Genomic DNA, 23,918 nt, shown 5'->3' on the forward strand with positions numbered 1-23,918 from the left:
TGTACACCATTCTGTTCAACACTGTTCTCAACTATAGTCATGTTCATATACTTGAGCACAGTGATAATATGAAAAACATAATAACACTATAATATTTGTAGATGAATGACGCGGACACGTACATATGTTCATAAGTAATTGATATAAATTGACTTTTAAAAGTGGAATTAACACAAATGATTGTAGATAAATATGACGTGAATTGCACGTACATAATGTTGATGAGTAGTATATTTATATAAATCGAAAAGTGAAATAACACTAATATTTGACTCTCTGTCACATTTACATATCACACGTTAGACCATTAATGGAATATGCAGCTCCTGTTTGGTGTAATATCCCAGATAAATTAAGTGATGAACTAGAAAATATCCAGATTTCTGCAGGTAGAATATGTACTGGTGCGTGGAAACATACAAGTCATAATGCATTAAGACAAGAATTAGGCTGGTTATCATTGGAAAAACGTAGACAATTTCTTAACCTAATACTGTTTTTTAAAATTATTCATAAGTTAACACCAGTGTATCTTTACTCCTTATTTAATTTTTCTGACAATATTGAAGTTTATAACTTGCGTAACATCCGAAATAGAATAATTCCATTTTGTAAGACCACATCATATCGTTTATCTTTTGTCCCATCTATTATAACACATTGGAATGAGTTAAATAATTAAATAAAAAATTCCTCATTTCTTTTTGAGTTTAAAAAATTGCTACTGAAATCCAATTTGTTTGAAACAAAAAAACGTTCTTATTATGATACAGGTGATAAGAAGATTAACCAAATTCACACTAGAATCCGACTTGGTTTCAGCTGTCTCAATTCGCATTTATTCTTTCTTACATGGACTTCGGGACAATCCAAATTGTACTTGTGGCTTTAATGTTGAGAATCCGCTTCATTTCTTATGTTACTGCCCTAATTATAATACACAAAGAGATATTCTACTTGTAAGCGCTAACTCAATTATTGAGGATATCTTAGCCAAGGATTTTTCTTTAACATTTAATTTTACATTTTTAAGTGAAATTTTTATTTTTGGTTCCGATCTTTCTTCGAATTGTGAAAATGCTTTATTATTTTATTATGTACAACAATTTCTTGTTAATTCTGAAAGATTTAATTGATGTTTCTGTTAGTTGTTTTAAAATGTTGTATTTGTTAATCTGAGGCGCCTTGAAGCTAAGATGGTTCCATCTTGTAAGGCGCCTCTGTGTAATATACTGAATAAAAAAAAAAAAAAAAAAAAAAGAAAAGTTGTACACTATTGATCATATATGAATATGACGTGAATTGCACGTACATATGTTGATGAGTAGGCCTATATTGATATAATTGACTTCGAAAAGTGAAATAACACTGATTTGTAAATGAATATGACGTGGACAAGTACATTTATTGATGAGTATATTGATAAATCGACTTTTAAAAGTGAAATAACACTAATATTTATAGATGAATATGACGTGGACACGTACATAATGTTGATGAGTATATTGATATAAATCGACTTTTAAAAGAGGAATTAACACTATTGATTGTTGACGTGAATGAGTATGTTGATGAGTGTATTGATATAAATCGACTAAACGTTAAATAACACTATCTTGTACAAGTACCCTCACTTGCACTGATGAAGGGCTAGTGTTGCCCGAAAACTCTGCTAACTTTTCTGGCTGTTTTACTTTATCGTTTTGATTTAGCTTTTCGCTTCTTTTTTTGTATCTCCATGGAGACCACAGCATTATTATTATTTCAGTATTTTGCCTTTGGATTTACTAATATTAAAAGTGAAATAACACTAATGACTGTAGATGATATGACATTTATGTTGATGTATATAGTTTTGTATATATAATATGCACACGTACATACGTTGATAGGTATTGATATAAATAGATTTTTAAAAGTACGGTAATAGACACTTTATTTGTAGATGAATACGACATGGACAAGTTGCAATAAATTCTATCGTTATATCGTATGTTGATGAGTATTGATATAAATCGACTTTTTTAAAGTAGAATAACACTAAAATGTATAGATGGATATGGCCTCAACAAGTATTGTATTAAGCGGTACTGTATATTGATAGACTTCATACCTGTAATGTCAATGAAATCTGGCAACAAGAATTGTGTTTGATCCTCCTAATAGTATTCTAATAATCTTGGTTTGTAAAGGAGGCATGAAAAATCTAAACGCATAGCCAGGGGAGGGGTTGGAGTTTCGAACAAACTTCTCTGTGCCCGTCCTACGGTTTTTGTGAACTTTTTAGTAGCGTGCAAACGCGACTCTACAGCTCACTATGTCGATCGGTCGGTCGGTAAACACCAACTCAAATTTGAGCACGCGACTGCAGCCATGTATAGGCCTATGGCCTGTTTATACTAGAAATCAGCAGTGAAAGTATATGTAAATAATATGTGTTAATATAGAATTAGTTGTTTTATTTTTTAATTTAATAAATAGTATTAAAGTTGATCTTATTCTTTATCTGTGATTAATTATACTCAAATGACTATAGTTTAAAACAGTATTAAACGGCATCTTACATTAATGTTATTTGCTGTTTATTCGAAGTTTATCCTATTCTTTATCACTGTGCTCAAATATACCAAAATGACTATAGTTGAGAACAGTGTTAAACTGGATCGTACATTAATGTTATTTGTTGTATATTGTTAAGTTTATCCTATTCTTTATCACTGTGCTCAAGTATACCAACATGACTATAGTTGAGAACAGTGTTAAACTGGATCGTACATTAATGTTTTTTGTTGTATATTGTTAAGTTTATCCTATTCTTTATCACTGTTCTCAAGTATACCAAAATGACTATAGTTGAGAACAGTGTTAAACTGGATCGTACTTAATGCTATTTGTTGTATATTATTAAGTTTATCCTATTCTTTATCACTGTGCTTAAGTATACCAAAATGACTATAGTTGAGAACAGTGTTAAACGGGATCGTACATTAATGTTTTTTGTTGTATATTGTTAAGTTTATCCTATTCTTTATCACTGTGCTCAAGTATACCAAAATGACTATAGTCGAGAACAGTGTTAAACTGGATCGTACATTAATGTACGTTTTTTGTTGTATATTGTTAAGTTTATCCTATTCTTTATCACTGTTCTCAAGTATACCAAAATGACTATAGTTGAGAACAGTGTTAAACTGGATCGTACATTTATGTTTTTTGTTGTATATTGTTAAGTTTATCCTATTCTTTATCACTGTTCTCAAGTATACCAAAATGACTATAGTTGAGAACAGTGGTAAACTGGATCGTACATTAATGTTTTTTGTTGTATATTTTTAAGTTTATCCTATTCTTTATCACTGTGCTCAAGTATACCAAAATGACTATAGTTGAGAACAGTGTTAAACTGGATCGTACATTAATGTTTTTTGTTGTATATTTTTAAGTTTATCCTATTCTTTATCACTGTTCTCAAGTATACCAAAATGACTATAGTTGAGAACAGTGGTAAACTGGATCGTACATTAATGTTATTTGTTGTATATTATTAAGTTTATCCTATTCTTTATCACTGTGCTCAAGTATACCAAAATGACTATAGTTGAGAACAGTGTTAAACGGGATCGTACATTAATGTTATTTGTTGTATATTGTTAAGTTTATCCTATTCTTTATCACTGTGCTCAAGTATACCAAAATGACTATAGTTGAGAACAGTGTTAAACGGGATCATACATTAATGCTATTTGTTGTATATTATTAAGTTTATCCTATTCTTTATCACTGTGCTCAAGTATACCAAAATGACTATAGTCGAGAACAGTGTTAAACGGGATCATACATTAATGTTATTTGTTGTATATTATTAAGTTTATCCTATTCTTTATCACTGTGCTTAACTATAGCAAAATGACTATAGTTGAGAACAGTGTAAACTGGATCGTACATTAATGTTATTTGTTGTATATTATTAAGTTTATCCTATTCTTTATCACTGTGCTCAAGTATACCAAAATGACTATAGTCGAGAACAGTGTTAAACGGGATCGTACATTAATGCTATTTGTTGTATATTATTAAGTTTATCCTATTCTTTATCACTGTGCTCAAGTATACCAAAATGACTATAGTTGAGAACAGTGTTAAACGGGATCATACATTAATGTTATTTGTTGTATAATGTTAAGTTTATCCTCTTCTTTATCACTGTGCTCAAGTATACCAAAATGACTATAGTTGAGAACAGTGTTAAACGGGATCATACATTAATGTTATTTGTTGTATAATGTTAAGTTTATCCTATTCTTTATCACTGTTCTCAAGTATACCAAAATGACTATAGTTGAGAACAGTGCTAAACTGGATCGTACATTAATGTTTTTTGTTGTATATTGTTAAGTTTATCCTATTCTTTATCACTGTGCTCAAGTATACCAAAATGACTATAGTCGAGAACAGTGTTAAACGGGATCATACCTTAATGCTATTTGTTGTATATTATTAAGTTTATCCTATTCTTTATCACTGTGCTTAAGTATACCAAAATGACTATAGTTGAGAACAGTGTTAAACTGGATCGTACATTAATGTTATTTGTTGTATATTATTAAGTTTATCCTATTCTTTATCACTGTGCTCAAGTATACCAAAATGACTATAGTTGAGAACAGTGTTAAACTGGATCGTACATTAATGCTATTTGTTGTATATTATTAAGTTTATCCTATTCTTTATCACTGTGCTCAAGTATACCAAAATGACTATAGTTGAGAACAGTGTTATACGGGATCGTACATTAATGTTATATGTTGTATATAGTTAAGTTTATCCTATTCTTTATCACTGTGCTCAAGTATACCAAAATGACTATAGTTGAGAACAGTGTTAAACTACATCGTACATTAATGTTATTTGTTGTATATTGTTAAGTTTATCCTATTCTTTATCACTGTGCTCAAGTATACCAAAATGACTATAGTTGAGAACAGTGTTAAACGGGATCATACATAAATGTTATTTGTTGTATAATGTTAAGTTTATCCTATTCTTTATCACTGTTCTCAAGTATACCAAAATGACTATAGTTGAGAACAGTGTTAAACTGGATCGTACATTAATGTTATTTGTTGTATATTGTTAAGTTTATCCTATTCTTTATCACTGTGCTCAAGTATACCAAAATGACTATAGTTGAGAACAGTGTTAAACGGGATCGTACATTACTTTTATCCTTTGCTTTACTGTGCTTTGATTTGATAAGCAAGTTTGGTTGCCCGCGCCCCGCCCCCATATGCTGCCTACTAAATTAGGATTCCCTAGCTTTTCTATAAAAATTCAAGTACCCACAATGCACGTTATACGGAAGTCATAGTCTTGTAAAATGCAGACACAATAGTTTTTATCGTATTGTTTTCATTTAAATATCACTAAGATTGTCTTAAACTACAAACAACTAAAATTTGTGAAGGTATGCAAGTGTTTCTAAATATGTATTACTGGTAGTATTAATACAATTTGGATTATATCATTTTCCAGAAAGGTAGAAAAAAACATAAAATAGTTGAGAATTCTCAACTAGCCAGGATGGTATAGGAAATATAGCTCAACGTGGATGATGCACGTTGTCTACAGATCGACGCGATTAGCTAGCTAGTGGGTTTTTCCCCAGATGTATGTAAAGCTGAGCTGTTAATTTGTCGGTAAGTACTACACGGTTATTTTAAATATAATAATATATATACCGCAAACGACAGACGTTTGTTATAACAGGAAGGTTAAATTAATTAACTTAGCCTGGGATTTCTTTTAGGCCTACTAGGGCCTAGCTAGGCCTCCATACCAGGCCTAGATTAGAATTATACTGTATGTACTGTAGTGCATGGCGATTGACTAGTGGTTACGTCATCAGCTATATGTCACAGCCAATCGCCTGGCCTACGCGCACCCAATAGTGAAATACGTCATGACCAGCCCCAGGGGTTGAGGCGCGAGGAACAAGACAGAAGTAAATTATTAATACTATTAAAACTGGAATAGTAGGTGGGATAATATAGGATGATGGGATCGAATTTGGCGCTCCCATCACTATTGAAGTGAAGGATAATAACTTCTCAACAGTCGCTGAACAGCCGCCTCCTGTCTCGGGACTTGACCAGAAGGATAGAATTACCTGCAAGCTAGATAGCCCGGACCTCGACGGCCCTTCTGTTGGGGACCTGGTCAAGCAACAAAAAATTCGGTTTTTGGAGCCGAAGGCCGATGACAGACGATGCCTTCAAGACGCTTACCGCACCAACCAACGCCTGGCCGAATGCGTGAGGGAAGCAGCGGTCTGTCTTTCTGGACAGGCTGACCTTAAACGCGGAGTTGGGCAGTAAAAAAAAAACAAAAAAAATCATTTCATCAACAAGATTGTTTTATTATTCCCGGCACACCGTTCTAAAAAAAAAAAAATCGCTTGGGTACACACCCCTCCTTAGTTTACTTGCATATCATATTTTCAGCCATAACTCAGTTCATTCTTATGATTTACAGTGTATCCTTTTGGACTGTTTTTAACCCCAGGACAATTACAGTACCTGTCATTCATCGCACATCAAAAAATTGGCGAAGAGCAAATCCACTTCACATTCCAAAATTTGAGGTCCAACATGTCCTCTAACAATGTAGTTGAGACCGTAAGTCCCTTGTTTTAAATACAGGGTTTTTTTTTGTGGGGTCTCTTTTGATGATTTCCTTAAACTAATAATATTGAAGATTGTATACACACAAACAGTCAGCCCTATACTGGAATTCCAGAACAAAATGTTTCTGTTGTGTGCTAAATGTTTGCCATTCCCCATAGGCTTGTGTCTCCTTTTTTTTCAAATCTGTGATTCTTTACCAGATTTTCTTTTGGTGGGCATACAGGTGCCAGTGCTTCCCTGCCTGGCTGCAACCTGGTGGATACCCTATGCCACTTGGCTTGTAGGGAATTGTTTTTGTTATTTCTTCCTTAACTTTTGCATCACTTGTTCATATGTTTTTACCCATTATTCGTTTGTTAATATGGCATATTTTTGGATTCAGTCAGGACTAGTCTCCTTTTGGCATTCAAATTTTCAAATTGTTGGGGCTCATTCCCCTCCACTCCACTGAACCTTTAGTATTATACTTTGAAAGAAACTTTTGGATGCCGGAAGAAGATTTTACAGGATTGCCAGACACTGAAAGAAATATAACATTAACTCTATTTAACTCCACCTATGTGGTATTGGATAGGACGAACCAAAATTGGACTATAATGTCAATTGGACATTTGACTAACTTTTACCTGCCCTCTGACCAGTCCAAGGATAGTCAGGAAAAATAAAACAGGAAGGATTGTAGTGCCTGGCGATTGGTTAGTGGTTACATCATCTATACATCACAGCCAATCAACTGGCCTACGCGCACTCAACCCTCGAATCTGGGACTGGCCAATGTCGAAAATGCGTCATGACCAGCCCCACTGGGGTTAAGGCGCGAGGAAGAGGAATCGCTTTCTCGAAACGAAGACACAAGACAGAAGTAAATTATTAATACATTATTCATCCACGAGTACTACAACCCTGACAGCTCAGGTCACGTGAGTACACGATGAATGTGTTAAATACCGAAGAGACTGGAATAGTCCTCTAGCTGGTGGCTTAATATAGATAGTCTCTTTAATATGCATAGAGCAGCGGTCATAGTCCAGGAGTATTAGACTTTGAGGTAGAAATAAATATGCTAAAGCTGAATTTTTCAGGATAGGTCCATAATGTTGTCTGAAACAACATACTAAAAGTCCCCGGGTTTCCCCGTTGTGCTTCAACCCGATTGGGCCATTTTTCAAAATGGCGGCCATCTTAAAATTATTTACCATATGCTGACAACCAGTTGGTGTAAGTAAACAATGTTGGTGTCAAAATACTCAGAAGACCCATATTTATATTCACTGTAATGAAAAAGTTTAACAAAAAATGGTCAGAAATGCCTGTTTTGACCTTTGACCCTAAATTTGGATTATCTCAATATCTCATCAACGACTGGCCGTAGAGACTTCAAAGTTGTCCCAAATTATTCAGAATACCCAACTTTCTATTCACTTTAATGAAAGAAAAATACCAAATTCCCTTAGAAACCTTCTATGTTGACCTTTGAACTATTGACCTAGACATATTTTAATTTTATAGACATCTTAGTGATCGATAGGAGTACACAAGCGAAATTGGTGTCAAAATACTCAGAAGACCCATATTTATATTCATTATAATAGAAAAGTTTTTAAAAAAATGACCGGAAATGCATGTTTTGAACTTTGACCCTAAATTTGAATTATCTCAATATCTCATCAACGACTGGCCGTAGAGACTTCAAAGTTGTCCCAAATTATTCGGAATGCCCAACTTTCTATTCACTTTAATGAAAGAAAAATACCAAATTCCTTTAGAAACCTTCTATTTTGACCTTTGAACCCTTGATCTGGTCATATTTTATACCAAAATTGTATAGAAATCTTGGTGATCGATAGGAATACATAAGGGAATTTGGTGTCAAAATACTCCAAAACACCCATGTTTCTGTTTACTCTTATAGAAATAATGTACTAAATGCGATTGAAAGTGTTTTGACCTTTGACGAACTGTAAAAATCGACACTTAGAGTCGTTATTTAACACTGTAAATACAAGTTTAATTAATGTATCCGAATGGTTTCTGGCAAACAGCCTTTCTGTAAATCTAAAAAAGTGCAGCTATGTTTTGTTTAGAAGTAGTACGATGCCGATTAAATTAGGTCCATTGCAAATTAAACTAAATGGTTCTGTTCTCCCCATGGTCAATCATGCAAAATTTTTGGGTGTATCCATTGATAGTCGTCTGACATGGAAACCCCATGTTATTGAGACAGAAAACAAAATCTCAAAAAATATTGGTATAATTTGTAGACTGGCATATTTTCTTCCACATCATATTCTCCGAACACTCTACTGCTCCCTTGTTTTGCCATATCTTTTATATTGCAATATCGTTTGGTGTAACACATTCCCATCTAATTTAAATAAACTTCAAATACTACAAAAGAAAATCATTCGAATAATTTCGAATGTTTCACCTAGAACTAGTACAGATCCTTTATTTCGTTCTCTCAAATTATTAAAATTAACAGATATTAATATTTTCCAACAATGTTTATTTATTTACAAAAGCCAAAATGCTCTTCTTCCATCTCATTTACGCGATATGTTTTCTCCCAATTATGAATTTCACGGCTATTCCACAAGAATCCTCAATAACCTTCATATTCCTAAACATAAAAAGACTTCTTTTCAACATAATATTAGATTTACTGGACCCAAGATATGGAACTCACTTCCTAACAAAATTACAACTTCTGCAAACAAACATAGCTTCGTCTTTAACACTAAACAATATCTAATACAAAAGTAAATTAATTAACTAGTTATATTCTAGGTATCAGTTTTTTATTGTTTTCATATTCCGTTATGGTAATTACTTTATTCCTATATACCATTTACTATTATTTACTAATTTGATTTTAGTTACTTTTTGTTTTGTTCAGGCACTTTCAACACAAGCTTTTGCTTTTTAGAAATTGTGCCTCCTTCATAATATTGTTTTATTCATGTTAAAGATGAGAAAAAAAAAAAAAAATTGTATTGTTTTAACTATCTTTCTTCTCGTCATGAATTTTGTGTATTATATTATTTATTTTGTATATTATGAAGGAAATAAATGTTATTATGAAATGAAATGAAATGAAAATGAAATGACTTTAATCATTACATTTTAATAAGAATTAGTCTTTTTTCGTGCCTAGCTTACCTGTATAAACCGACAATAGCCCGTGCTCTCCAGAAGGAGGGCTTAGATGCAAAAAGTTAAATTTAAGTTGACATAAAGATAGACAGAATCTAACAATTCATCAGTATGGCCATTGCCATGAGAGGTAAAATTCATTCCAAATTGCTCAGATACTAAACAGACAAACCAAGCCCCAATTTTAAACTATATATATATGATACATTTTACTGTCTGTTTGGGCTTTAGCCTGTTTTCACTTCTTTTATTCATTAGTAACCAAACAAATTTTATTATTTATTTAGTCTTGAAATATTAAGGTTAGAAATTAGTCCTCCAAAAAATGCCACGCCTTCTCTATATGGCTAATGTCCATGTTTAAACTTTGGAGCTACACCAATTCTGAAATGTTTCCTCTTCGGCAGTGCCATTTAATATATAGCACAGACCACTACTGGTTGATTTGACACACACTTATTGGTAAAATTGTTTTTTTTTTTCAATTGAGCTGCACAGCTATTACATATCTATATCATTTTTTAAATTGTCTAAAACTGCACACTTTACATAGTCACCCACCCAACCATTTATCAAGGTCTCAGTCCAAGTCTCATTTTAGGCTCTAGTCATACCTCCGATTCTTATCTGATATGATGCAATTTAATTTTAAAAGAATTATTGCATTTATCTTTAAAATGTGAACATTTTTCTCTGGTTTTTTTTCTAATCAAAATTCTCAAAAAATCGAAAATACTTCAGGACTATATGATGGTTAATAAAATAAGGGCATGAAAATCTGTTGAAGACCATAACAACTTTACAGTGACAATTTCTTTATAATCCATCTTGATAGATTTGTAAGAGTTTCATATTGTATTTTATTATTTAGGTGGTTTGTCAAATGACACATTGTGACCCTTTGATACCTGAAATTATGGCCTCATATCTATATTGATAAATATTATTATTCGTCCATCGGACATTTTTTCTAGGCCGTTTCGGATAAATTTGACATCTCATGGCATGATGAATGGTATGAAATGTCCATCATGCTATTTGGGACTTATATTATTAAATTATAATGTAGTGATTAAAGTCAAAGGTAAAAAAACATGGGTGTTTTGGAATATTTTGACAACAAATTCGCTTATGTATTCCTATCAATTACCAAGATTCCTATATAATTATGATATAAAATACTGTATTGGCCAGATCAATAGTTCAAATGGCAAAATAGGTGGTTTCTAAAGGCTTTTAGTATTTTTCTTTAACTATAGAGTTGGGCACACTGCTTAAGTTAGGACAATTTTGAAGTCTCTACGGCCAGCAGTTGATGCGGTATTGAGATAACCCAAATTTAGGGTCAAAGTTATAAATTTTGAAACCAATTTCGTATCCTATCGATCACCAAGATGTCTATAAAAATAAATATGCCTACGTCAATAGTTCAAAGGTCAAAATAGAAGGTTTTTAAAGGTTTTTGGTATTTTTCTTTCATTAAAGTAAATAGAAAGTTGGGCATTCCGAATAATTTGGGACAACTTTGAAGTCTCTATGGCCAGTCGTTGATGAGATATTGAGATAATCCAAATTTAGGGTCAAAGTTCAAAACATGCATTTCCGGTCATTTTTTTAAAAACTTTTCCATTATAATGAATATAAATATGGGTCTTCTGAGTATTTTGACACAAATTTTGCTTATGTACTCCTATCGATCACCAAGATGTCTATAAAATTAAAATATGCTTAGGTCAATAGTTCAAAGGTCAGAATAGAAGGTTTCTAAAGGAATTTTGTATTTTTCTTTCATTATAGTGAATAGAAAGTTGGGCATTCTGAATAATTTGGGACAATTTTGAACTCTGTACGGCCAGTCGTTGATGAGATATTGAGATAATCCAAATTTATGGTCAAAGGTCAAAACAGGCATTTCCGGTCATTTTTTAAAAAACTTCTCCATTACAGTGAATATAAATATTGGTCTTCTGAGTATTTTGACACCAAGATTGTTTACTTACACCTACTGGTTGTCAAAATATGGTAAATAATGTTAAGATGGCCGCCATTTTGAAAAATGGCCCAATCAGGTTGAAGCACAACGGGGAAACCCGGGGACTTTTAGTATGTTGTTCCAGACAACATTGGGGACCTATCCTGAAAAATTCAGCTTTAGCATATTTATTTCTACCTTTGGCCCTTTTTTTGTCTAATACTCCTGGACTATCAGTCTAATTACCGAAAACAACAGAAAACAACCAAAAAACAAACCAAAAAAAAAATATAAATATCGAAAACTAATTTTTTTAATGTCGCACTCTACTGACTGGGTGTTTCTAAAGCTAAGACCATGACAGAGTCTGAGAGAAGACCTTTTTGACGCAATGTGACCATGTTGTTTATGATATTTTGAGTGGTAAAGTGACGGACATTGACACACCATCGTTCATTGATGTGACATACCTTCTAGGTTTTTTGTAAATGATGCACCTCTCCCGAGGGTCGTATAGTGGGTCATACAATTGAAAAATGAATCCAAACAAGCTCATGATACCGATTCACAATAAAATATATTCATTAAAATCACTGTATTCAAGTTATAATATATCATTTCATCCTTAATCACTTCAAAACATGAGCATAAGCAGTTATACAGTAGGTAAAATCATGCTTGTTTTTGAAAATCGAAAGGCTAAAAATGAAATGTGTTTATAGAATTAGTAAGTAAATGTACGGTGTACTGTATATCATTTGATTTGTACGATTTTAAGTTGAATTTTGTGCACACTACCATTTCATAGGGTCTTTGCTTTTGAGTGCACGGTCTTCTCTCACCAAGGTCTTACAGTAGCTTTTAAACCATCAATAGAGGGTGACATTAAAACAAATATTATACAAATTTGTTTTCGGTATTTAGATTTTTCGATAAGTTTGGATATTCTGGTTTATACGGGCTTAATCAAATTTAGTGTTATTGTATTATACTTATACTAATAGTAAAATTAATGTGTTTGAATAAATTGTTTTCTTGTAATAATAATGTAATAATAATATTAACAGTGGCGTATCCAGTAGGGGGCCGGGGGGCCCGGGCCCCCCCTGATTTCGTTTCCGTCGGCACATCATCGCGGCCGTCGGCAAACAAAGGTGCCGGGGAAAAAAATAAACTATTTATTCTGACAATAATTTAACTGTAAACATAATTCTTTTGAGTGTTTGTTTATTTACATATCATATCATCATTGATCCCTTCAGATCAACTATTTTTTATTTTCATTACATCTAACGAAACACGTTAAAAATGTGTAGCACGTACGTACGGCCGTACGCGGTAGATTGTTTACTCAAAAGTCTTTGACCTTACCCTAAAACCTTGTTTTTGCATGCAATTGAGCCTCTCATGACCTGAGATTTGTATGTCTTCCTACCCTAAGAGATTATACAGTATAGTTCCACATGCCATGTGCTTTTTTGTCTAAGATATATTTATTATAAGTGCCAAAAACCCGGTTTTTTTTCTCGATATGAGGCCTTTATTATTAAAAATTTTTAAAGAAAAAGCACATATACCATAAAAAATATCCATGTATTTCATTTTTGGAACAGAATATTCCGTGAGGCTCAACTACAAAACCACCATTTTGTGATATGATGTCATCGTAAGCCAATCAAAGCTGAGCTTTCTCGCGATTGGCATTGCTCACGGTTGAATGATTTAGGATTCTAGCTGATTTGATTGGTGAATGCGAATCACCCGCAGCGGAATGTTTTCTCTCGCGCGTGTACCATGAATCTCTCTGATCATTACTACACAAAGTTAGAGCAATGAATTTGTCCGAATTCCGTTAAGTAAACAACTTTATATATTTTATACGCATTTAATAACATGTTTTATTGATATTTCCAATGGTGATATATAAAATAAATTACTAAAAAACGTAATTATATGTAATTATTTTAACCAAAAATGGCGTAGTTAATAGAATTGTCGACTGAGGCCGCAAATTGTTTTACTTCTTTCGTGGCTAAAAACGATCATTTTCGGCGATGTTTTAGACCCTATATTTCGAAAACTACAAGTCAGATTTTCCTAATTCTTTCTTTATTGTAATATGAATACAACATACTAACAGATAATGTTGGTTTGGTTTTAATTTTGCATCGTTATCCCATATAAGACAATATGACTATGTAATCCTAGAACATATATTGATCAGAGACGTCGTGTATGTACAGATAATGACACCAATTTTGTCGGCAAATTGGCAATTCCCGGCCCCTCCAACTTCAAAATCCTGGATATGCCACTGAATATTAAAACATATAGGCCTAATCTATAGGTTTTATCTTCAATTTTACCCAAAAACCTGTAAAACTTAGCTTATCCTCAAAATTGTTGATTTTTTTCCATATTTGTAATAAATTTTACTATTTTTTTTCTACTTCAACTAGTTCAATCAGAAATTACATGTACAGTACAGTAAGTAAAATTGTTAACAATTTTTGTATTTCTTGTTTAGAAACAATCAATCATGTCTACAGAATTAGGACAAACAATTCTATGTGAATCAAAGTTAAAGAAGCTGTTTGACTTAGTGGAAATGCTAAAATGCTTTCAAGTGGTTTGGTTAGATGAGTATTTACAGAGGAAAGATAGGTTTTCAAAAGAAATTGAAGGTCTGTATTTGTATTTACATATAATAAATAAAGTAATTTAAACTCGAGAAAACTAAAGGAAGGAAACTATTGATGTTTTGCCATGCTAACCTTCAAAATGTATTTTGTTACATTTGTAAGTGTAATTTTGGAGAGACAAAGACCTTAAAACAGAGTTTCCCCTTGTGTTAAAACTTAATAAGCAGCGCCTTAGAGACCATAAAGAATGTGGATGATGTGATCTCTCCTTTACAACAACAAGATCAGAACATGGAGGTATAAAAATAGAAGGAGAGGGGCTCAGAAGACAAGCCTTAGTTATAACGTAGTCCGCCACCTCCCCATATAGCGCAGCATGTTACACAATGTTAACCGCGACTTATGCGCAGTGTGCCTTTGCGTAGTCGCTTCCTAGTCGCGTTCTCAGTCACTGCGCATGCCTCCTGATATCGGCGACGTGACGTCACGTGCTTGTTTACTCTGCATGCAGAGGAGATAAATTGCCTGCTTTACTTTACAGCAATGATTATTTTTCTAGCCTATTATTATAATATTAATTATGCAAAGACTACTCCGGCCCTAGCCTAAAACTATAGGCCTAGTCACGGTTTCGTAATTGAATACCTCCCCATCCATTGTCAACAAACCCGCGAAAATATGCCTAATGTATTTCGTCAATATCTTGGCCGGCAATCATCGGCAGCCCAGCAACTAAGAAGAATGTAAAGTAATAACCATGTGTTCTTCACACAAAACTACAGCTGTATGACGACGTTTATTAATATTTTATCGTAAATAAATTGCATAAACAGCAAGTAAAATACAATAACAACTATAATGAGAGCCTGATAAAATTTGCTTAAAATGTCATGTAAACGTGTTTGGTATCAATATTTAAAGATTTTTTAAGCGGGAAGCAAACATTTGATTGCGCAACAATTATAACACAAACAATAGCACTGCGCATGCCAAAAGTATATAGTATGTGTTTGTTTAAGTGTATATTTGAGGGTCTCACCTCCTGTATAATAGAGGGCTGACTAAAGGCGGCGACAGAGCTTAGTAACAAAGTTCGCGCAGCGCGCTGTCGACACAAGGCTTTGACTTTGGAAATACCATGGCGACATCCTGTTAACGCGCTACAATACATTCGAGCTCTCTCCTTCTATTTTCAATTCAATTTAAAATTCTTTAATCATCCCACACGGGGCAATTCAAGTAAAAAGGTCTGGATTAAAATGATCTTACAAAATATACAAAATATCACAATACACAGTACAATATAACATTTTTATACCTCCATGATCACAATAATGGCAATCTCCAGTTGCAAATTTGCTTTGATGAAAAAAGATGAAATTTCTAAATTAAATGCTGATGCAGACTCGTTTAACTACCGCTTGAGTGAAAACAGAATGTCATATTTCACAAATATAAAAACATTCATCACAGTGGCGGATCTAGGTGGAGTGAATAGGGTGGCTAGCCACCCCCCGTAATTCTAAAAAAAAAAAGATGCAACCAACACGCGAGCGTCGCTAGATGTGGATTGGATGCATCTGATTCTTTTAATTAAGAAGAGTAGGCTAGAGCTAGGGTTAGCATTATAGTTACATTATTTAAATAGGCTAACATAGTGAAAGAGCTAGGAGTTTAATTACTACAGTATTTATGAATTCAAGAGTTTAAAAAGAAAATTCGATTTAAAATCTTGCTGGTATGTTATTTTTAAAGGACAACTTTAACCATAGAGTACTAAGTTTGACAATGTATTAGGGATGTACATGGTGAGAACAATTGCGAGATTTCCAATTTTCCCACACATGCTCGTTCACCGTCATGAATTGGCTGATGGATTGGTTGATCAGGTTATACAATTATTCATTGCCTAAATTAGCCACTGGTTAGTCTGTTATTTGAAGAAATATAATAATCCAGATAGGCTAAATGTTTACGATTTATTTTTTTAAATGTGAGTATTTTATATAATATATTTTAATCTGTTATAGCCCTTCAGAATGAAAGGTAACTTTCCTGTTTACAACTTTGTGTAGAAGCTTTTGAATTGTAGATATGAATTCATGTAAAAATGGGTTGGATGTTGACGTTACACATTACCAGTTGAATTAAACAGTACTAGCAGTAAACCGTGCTCCTCACAGTTTTTCTAGCTTAATATGTGGTTATTATACTAATTCGCATAGGAGGTGAAAGTATAATAAAAACGTACGCTTCCCTGAGAAAAGTACTCTGACAAATTATTAAAAAACAAATCAAGAATAAAATTCCGAACTATTTACGGCCATTGCTTTTGTTATAAACAAAGTATTCCTTCACTTTAAAATATCTGAAAGTAATATTGGTGATGGAACTTGGGATAGCAACGAATAGGAAGGCAAAAAGTAGATGAGAGGGTAATATGTCAATCAATCAGTACCAGTTTATAATATGATTTGGTATTATAGAAATAAGATGTGAAGTATTGGAATAATACAGACTTGAAATCAACACAACAAAAAGGTGCACATGGTGGTGGTATTCAAAATTAGATGATGCGCACAGACACTGACGAAAGTATAAAATACCAAACTATATATTTTGGGTGTTTTTTCATGGTGTACAGTAGTGTTATATTTTGTTTTGTTTTTTCCTTTTGCTTTGTTTTTAATTATGCTCAGAAATAAAAGTGAATGAAAAATACATTGCAGTGGAAAAACATTGTTAATTAATTGTTTTCGTAATTGTGGTAAGTTGCTTTAATATTCAATAATATTACAAACCATTTAGATTCATTTTGTTTGTATAATTTTATTCATTTACATTTAAAAAACATTTTTGTGGTTTTGATATTTTTTTGCAACTTTTGTAATTACACATTGTGGTCTAATTTGGATTTTTTGGTAATACTTTTGTTTACACATATCGCAGATTCGAACTCGAACGTACTAAGCATTGATATCAATGGCCACTGCGTTTTAATTACTGAGACAAACGCAAATCATTCTGTTCAAAGGATAGGTATAATTAATTAAAACATCAACAACGCGATCATTTGATATGGTTGACCGGCTGCCGAGACTAAACACTTTTGGGGCAACACCGTTAATTTCATACTATGTACCTTCTGGCTCCCATTTCATCATATATTATATAAATAATGAATGTTTATGAGTGTAATGGTACAAATAATGGCATGAGGTGAATGATGAAAGGATATCAACGAGGCAACGCTGAGTTGATATTTAACCATTCATCATTCACCAAATGCCATTATTTGTACCATTATACGAATATAAAACATTCATTATTTGTTCTTTCTTCAGATATAATGGTTTATTATATCAATTATTTTTGTTTAACAATCAGTAGTAAACATTTTGTGTAAATATAGTCTGGCCTACTATACAGAACAAAAACTAAACTACAGCATATGTAGGCCTACATATTCCAGGGTAGGAGCATGGACCTATCTAATTTATAGGTCCATGTTAGGAGCATTAATTACTCCCTAATTTGACCCGGCCCACATGTATATACAGTAGGCTACCTAGCTAGGGATAACGATGCAACATTAAAAGTTTTAAATAGCATACATTGCCTGTTAATATTTTGTATCAATATTAAAATAAAGAAAGAATTATGAAAATCTGACTTGTAGTTTTCAAAATATATAGTCCAAAACATGGCCGAAAATAATCATTTATAGCCATAAACGAAGTAAATAAATTGTAGGCAATTGTATGAACTTAAAATTGGTAGTGCTGCGGAGACAATTTTGTTTACTTAATGTATATTTTTTGTACAGCTCCTTTTACTGTGTATATTTCCCATGTTTTTTGTAATCATTAATGATTTTTACTAAAGGAAAACTTCCTTCATATTTAAGAGACCTTGCTCTTCTTGGCAAGTCTTTGTCAAAGCTATTTTCAAACCTAAATTCTCCTTTTTTTCATCATTCGTCTGCTGAAAATATATTGTGCCTGATTGGTCCAATTGAAGTAGTGATGAAAAATTTTCGCCATAAATCCTAATAACCATTTTATATCAATTCATTTTTCTTTAAGGTTTTATTTGCACAAAGGCTGGTTTAATTGATAAGCAATTTTTGGATCATCTTCCCAATCTGAAGGTCGTGAGTATATGTTCAGCTGGATTTGAAGGACTAGATGTATCCATGCTTCATAGATTAAACATCCGAGTTTCCAATGTCCCTCACCTAGTTTCAGAATCAACGGCCGATCTAACATTTGCATTGATACTTGCAACTGCAAGGCAACTTCGAAAAAGTATGTAATCTTTTTATTATGTTGATTATTGAATATTTGATGATGTATTACTTTTTGTACATTTATACTTCACTTTAAATTTCTGCCACTGAAAAAAATTATCTGCACTTTATGAAAGGTAAATTAACATACTAACTGTATGATATTGATAGTTTACAAATAATATCAAGTGTTTTGCATCCAGTCAAACACAAATTGAATAGGCACAACAAATGGACTTTTGGATGAGTGTCCGTTTACGGGAGATGTGTCCTCTAATACAAGAAGTAAACATTTTGTTTTTTGCTAGATATTCAGAGTTCTCAGCATCCTGATTTGGAAGTCAGAATGTCGCCACAATTCACCTCATTAGGCACAGACGTGACAGGTGCTACCCTGGGCATTCTTGGAATGGGTAGCATAGGTTATTGTGTAGCTATGAGAGCAACTGGCTTCAGAATGAACACTTTTTACTACAACCGAAACAGAAGGTACTATATTTCACTTGTTGTATACAGTAAAGCCTTAATAAGGAGCTACTTTCTTAATAGGGATGATAGAGATACAGTAATTGTAAAGCTGATGTATGCCATCCTATGACCTGAAGCATACGTTTATAGTGTTGAATTGTGTGTCTATATTATATAGATAACAGCTTTCATAATAAGTTAAAAACATGAAGCTAACAATAACAGTTTGACATGCACATGTGTCATTTCATGAGAAAGATAATTACTGTACCGAAGAAATAACATAATCAAGATTCTCTCTGTTGAATGTGATGATGATCTATAATGAAAGTAAAAAAAAATCCTACTCTTTAAATTTAGTTGGTGATACAATAGTGTCAACCGTTTGTAGCACTAATGTACATAAATTTGATGGCTTCCATAATTTAACTAAACAAGAAACATTGAATCATGTACATTACCGTTGACCTGAAGTCTATGTGTATTGTGGCTTGGTGGTTATGATGGCTTGGCTACCACTCCAAGGGTTCTGGGTTCAACACCCATCACATGTCAGGATTTTTTCTAAGGTACAAAATTACAACTCTACTCCCAAAGACTTATAATTGAAATTGTGAATTCATAAAATGGCACCTTGATGACATCATAGCTGAATGATCATGTTGAAAAGTCACTTATGACCAGTTTTATTTGTAAGTTATTGTGAAAATTTGAAAATCAATGATAGCATTTTTTTTTATATAATCAGTACACAAAATCTGTGGAGAAATAAACAAAGATTTATAACAGGTGGAAAAAATTAATATGAAAAATTGTTCATTACTTGATGTAGCGACAGCTAGCACTGTCGGTGAGATGGAACCGCCACCAGGCTCTTGCTGAATTAACTCTTATGCCAAATCGCATACAGCTTTCTCTCCAACCGGGTTTTTGTTGATGTTCTTAACTCTGCCAATTTCGATTGAAATCCTATCTTTCAGTAAAAGGGGATTGTGGACGAGTGCCATGAAGCCTGGGGCAGGGTCTGTGCAGATTTGCTGATGTATAAACAACCGTTAATGTAGAACAATCCATCGCTAATGTAGTAAAACCAGCTAATGTAGAAACACCAACAGCTTATGCATTTACTATCACCAGCAAATGAAAAAAAATATGCATTTTACAAACCTATGTCTAAATTTGTGAAAGAAAAAGAGAGTAAAAGTATCACATTTGAGGGACTAGTGCTGTTTTGCTGTACACATGTGTTAAAGAGTCGCTATCCGGGTTTGAAAAATACTATGAAAGCCCGAGCGGTCTAATGGTGATCAAGCAGAAAATTTCCCGAATATCGTTGGGGCGACAACAGCACTAGTCCTTCCAATTGTGCGCACATACACCAGAGATCAAATTGATGTAACCCAGGTTTAGTCTTCCTCAATCAATACTTATCTTTTAAATAAACAAATATCTTGGAGACAAACTAATCAAAGTACATCAAAACAATCTAAATTCGGAAAAACTATTTATTGAGTAAAAGTTAGTATAAATAAATGTTTGGTCACCTTTACCATTGTAATAGCACAATGGAAAATTAAAAGATAAACTAAATCACACAGTACAGTCTAAATACTAAAACAACTAAAACAATTCAATACAAACTTAATTTAAAGGTATTAGATCAGGCATCAAGTCTGCCCAAAATAATGATAAAAGTATGCATATCACTCACCTAAAATAGAGAGCTAATATCCTCATTGAGTGTAATAAAAATAACTTCAAAACTTTAAGTGTACAAACTGTACAACGTGTAAATATCACAATCTTCTTTAACTTGAATTGTACTTTAAACTTAGTACTCTTTTAGTATACCGTATATAATATATGTCTTTCAGTACTTTCAAATAGGTTCTCGACTCAACTCAACATTGTTCGAAATGTAAAAGTACATAAAGTTGAAATTTAATTAAAGTTGGAGTGTCCAGCACGTCCGATGGCAAGAGGCAAAGAGAAAGAAATCTCCCAAAACATACCCTAATGTCATCCAAAATTGTCAAACAAGGTTTACCCCTATTGGTCCATTCGTGTTACTAGGCAAAATTCAAGAGGGGTAAATTGACCAATTGGTCAATTCCCAAATTTAGGACCTCCCATTTAAATAGATAAACATGTAAGAAGATTAAAACAGAACAAAGAGAATTCTTAAAAGGATTAATTAACAAAATGATTAAAACATATGCAGTTCCAAGGAAAAGCAATATATAAATGCAAACATCTTAATGCTATATTGATAAACAATTTTGCCCACCCACACAAAATTGTGTACCTGCATTACATTGTAGGTACATTGGAAAATAATAAAAAGTAAAGAAAAAGGAAACATGTCTAAAACATGACAGGGTTACATCGATATGTCCTCATCTTTCAGTATTTTATTCACGAAGTGGGATCTCCAAAAAAATACTTTTATATATAAACAGAATAAATTATAAACCACCCGGTGATATTCTAAAATTTAATTAAATAATTTGAAACAATAAAGATGAAGAAATCTGTGGGAATGAGAAAAAGTTGCCCCAACCGATGGGTGTAAGGTTGATCTTTTTAGGTGAAAAATTTCAATTTCAGTTTTAGTTCTAGTCATGTTATGGTTTGTAAGAGCTTGCATTTTTTGGGGGCTTGTGCTGTGAAATCTGTAATTTTCCCAAATACTGAATTGTCTTATTTCTTCAAAGCACCATGATATTCGACATTTTGTTTCGTCCCCAAAAAAGTTTATGCTGCATAAAACAAAATATTTAAAACAAACTTTTCTCAAAGCTTACCAAACTATTAAGTGTTTATGAAAACTTGTTCCTTCCTACAGGCCTAAATTAGATGAAGATTGTGTTAATGCTAAATATTGTCGCAGTTTAGATGAACTATTAAAGCTCTCTCAATTTCTTGTGATCTCGGTCCCACTCACCCAGGAGACCGAAAATATGATTGGTCATAGAGAACTGGCTCTTATGAAGCCATCTTCCATACTCATCAATGTTTCAAGAGGTATGTATATTATGTCTAAAACCAACCACAGCTATTTTTTGCTTTTGCTCCAATGAATAGCTACTGTGTAACTAAAAATGTTCTCTCTCTTGGTAGGGTGTGTTGTTGACACCAGTGCTTTAGTAGAAGCTTTAAATGATGGAAAAATTTCAGCTGCAGGGTTAGATGTCACCGAACCAGAACCTCTGCCATATGATCACCCTCTTGTGCATATGGATAATGTTATACTGTCTGGTCACTCAGGTGCAGCAACAGTGGAGGTTCGCAAACAAATATTTAAACAATCATTAGAAAACTTGAAAGCTGGATTCACTTCTGGGCCAATGAACAATGAACTCTGAACTCGACTTCTTGATAAAACTGTTTGTATTTGGAATCTGTATGTTCTTAAAGATCCAAGCCTAATCCTGATTTACATCTGTGCATGGTGTTTTGGTCATCTTTGTTGAAAAAGAACACATGTTCATAGGCAAATCAATAATATAAATAATAAATACCTTTCTTGGACATAATCATCACTTTATTACAAGATTGCTAACTCAGAAACACATACACACACCTCCAGTAATTGAAAACATTGTACGTAAACGCAACATTAGTGATTCCGGAAACTTAAAAGATTATGAATATAACGAAACACACGTACTGCTTGAATATTTCTCAAGAAGAAAAAATAGTATCACAAGAACAAACAATAAATTTATTACAATCAAAAATAAAGATAGAAAGGAATATAGTTCAAAGAAAAGAAAAGAAGCTTAAATCATTATCTAATCTACTTCAAGAGTTAAAAAAAAAAAATAAAATAAATAATGAAATTAGCAACATCCTTAAAAAGACGTTGGAGTTAATTAAAATGTTGCGAAAAATCAAAACCTGTATAACCATGGAAAGGAAAACGATACTCAGAGATCGCAAAAGAATTTTTAGTTACACTTCATTATTTGTCACCCAAGGCTTACAATTATGTAAGAAAAATTCTGCATCTTCCACATTCTGCCTCTATCAGAAACTGGTGTTGCTCACTGAATTGTCAACCTTTTTTAACAGAAGTTATCAAGCTTAAACTGTAAGTAGAAAATGGGGAAGTTTGCAGAGATTCCACACTAATAATAGATGGCATACACATAAGGAAACAAACCTTATGGGATCCCCAACAACAGCAATACTCAAAGTTTGTGAACTATGGAAATTCAAAGGTAGAGATATCAGAGGCTCTTGTATTATGGTTGTTGGGCTGAATGGCCGCACCTGGAAATCTGTGGTGGAATACTTTCTGTGCAATAAAATCAATGCTGCTGTCCTGGCACAGTTAGTGTCTGATGCAGGGTTGACAACTTGTGTGGGATGAAACATATGTCAATCAAGATGCTGCTAAAATCCTTGGTTGTCAAGTAGGAAAAACGTACGAGTTACGAGCTTTGCGCATCCTACTGTACTTGTGTTTATATGGTCCATGTGATATTTGATGTTTGCCCTATATGTTAAAATTGCTTCGAAACACAAGTAGTAGATTGTTTGTTTAGCACATTAAACCTAAAATTAAAAAAAAAGGAAATATCAAGGATTAAAACAAACAAACATAATGGGGTGGCTAATGTTATTTCATTCACTTTCGAGATTTTACATTCACTCACTGTGCATTCCATTTTGATATTTAATGTGTTTTAATACTAATCATACTTTTT

At 33.0% G+C, this 23,918-nt stretch overlaps 2 protein-coding genes across 2 annotated transcripts in view; one reads left to right on the plus strand and one right to left on the minus strand.

Moving 5' to 3' along the window:
- Positions 1-23,918, minus strand: part of LOC140057082 (enoyl-CoA delta isomerase 2-like) — a 442,575-nt gene that overhangs the window by 26,527 nt on the left and 392,130 nt on the right. The gene's annotated exons all lie outside the window — the stretch shown is intronic.
- On the plus strand, positions 5,414-22,742 carry LOC140056165 (probable 2-ketogluconate reductase). The gene is made up of 6 exons (XM_072101452.1): positions 5,414-5,696; positions 14,336-14,492; positions 18,536-18,757; positions 19,047-19,227; positions 22,052-22,230; positions 22,327-22,742. The coding sequence occupies exons 2-6, from the start codon at positions 14,348-14,350 to the stop codon at positions 22,569-22,571; spliced, it is 972 nt and encodes a 323-aa protein (XP_071957553.1). The 5' UTR covers positions 5,414-5,696; positions 14,336-14,347; the 3' UTR covers positions 22,572-22,742.

This window comes from Antedon mediterranea, chromosome 8, assembly GCF_964355755.1.
Source record: "Antedon mediterranea chromosome 8, ecAntMedi1.1, whole genome shotgun sequence".
Taxonomy (NCBI): Eukaryota; Metazoa; Echinodermata; class Crinoidea; order Comatulida; family Antedonidae; genus Antedon; species Antedon mediterranea.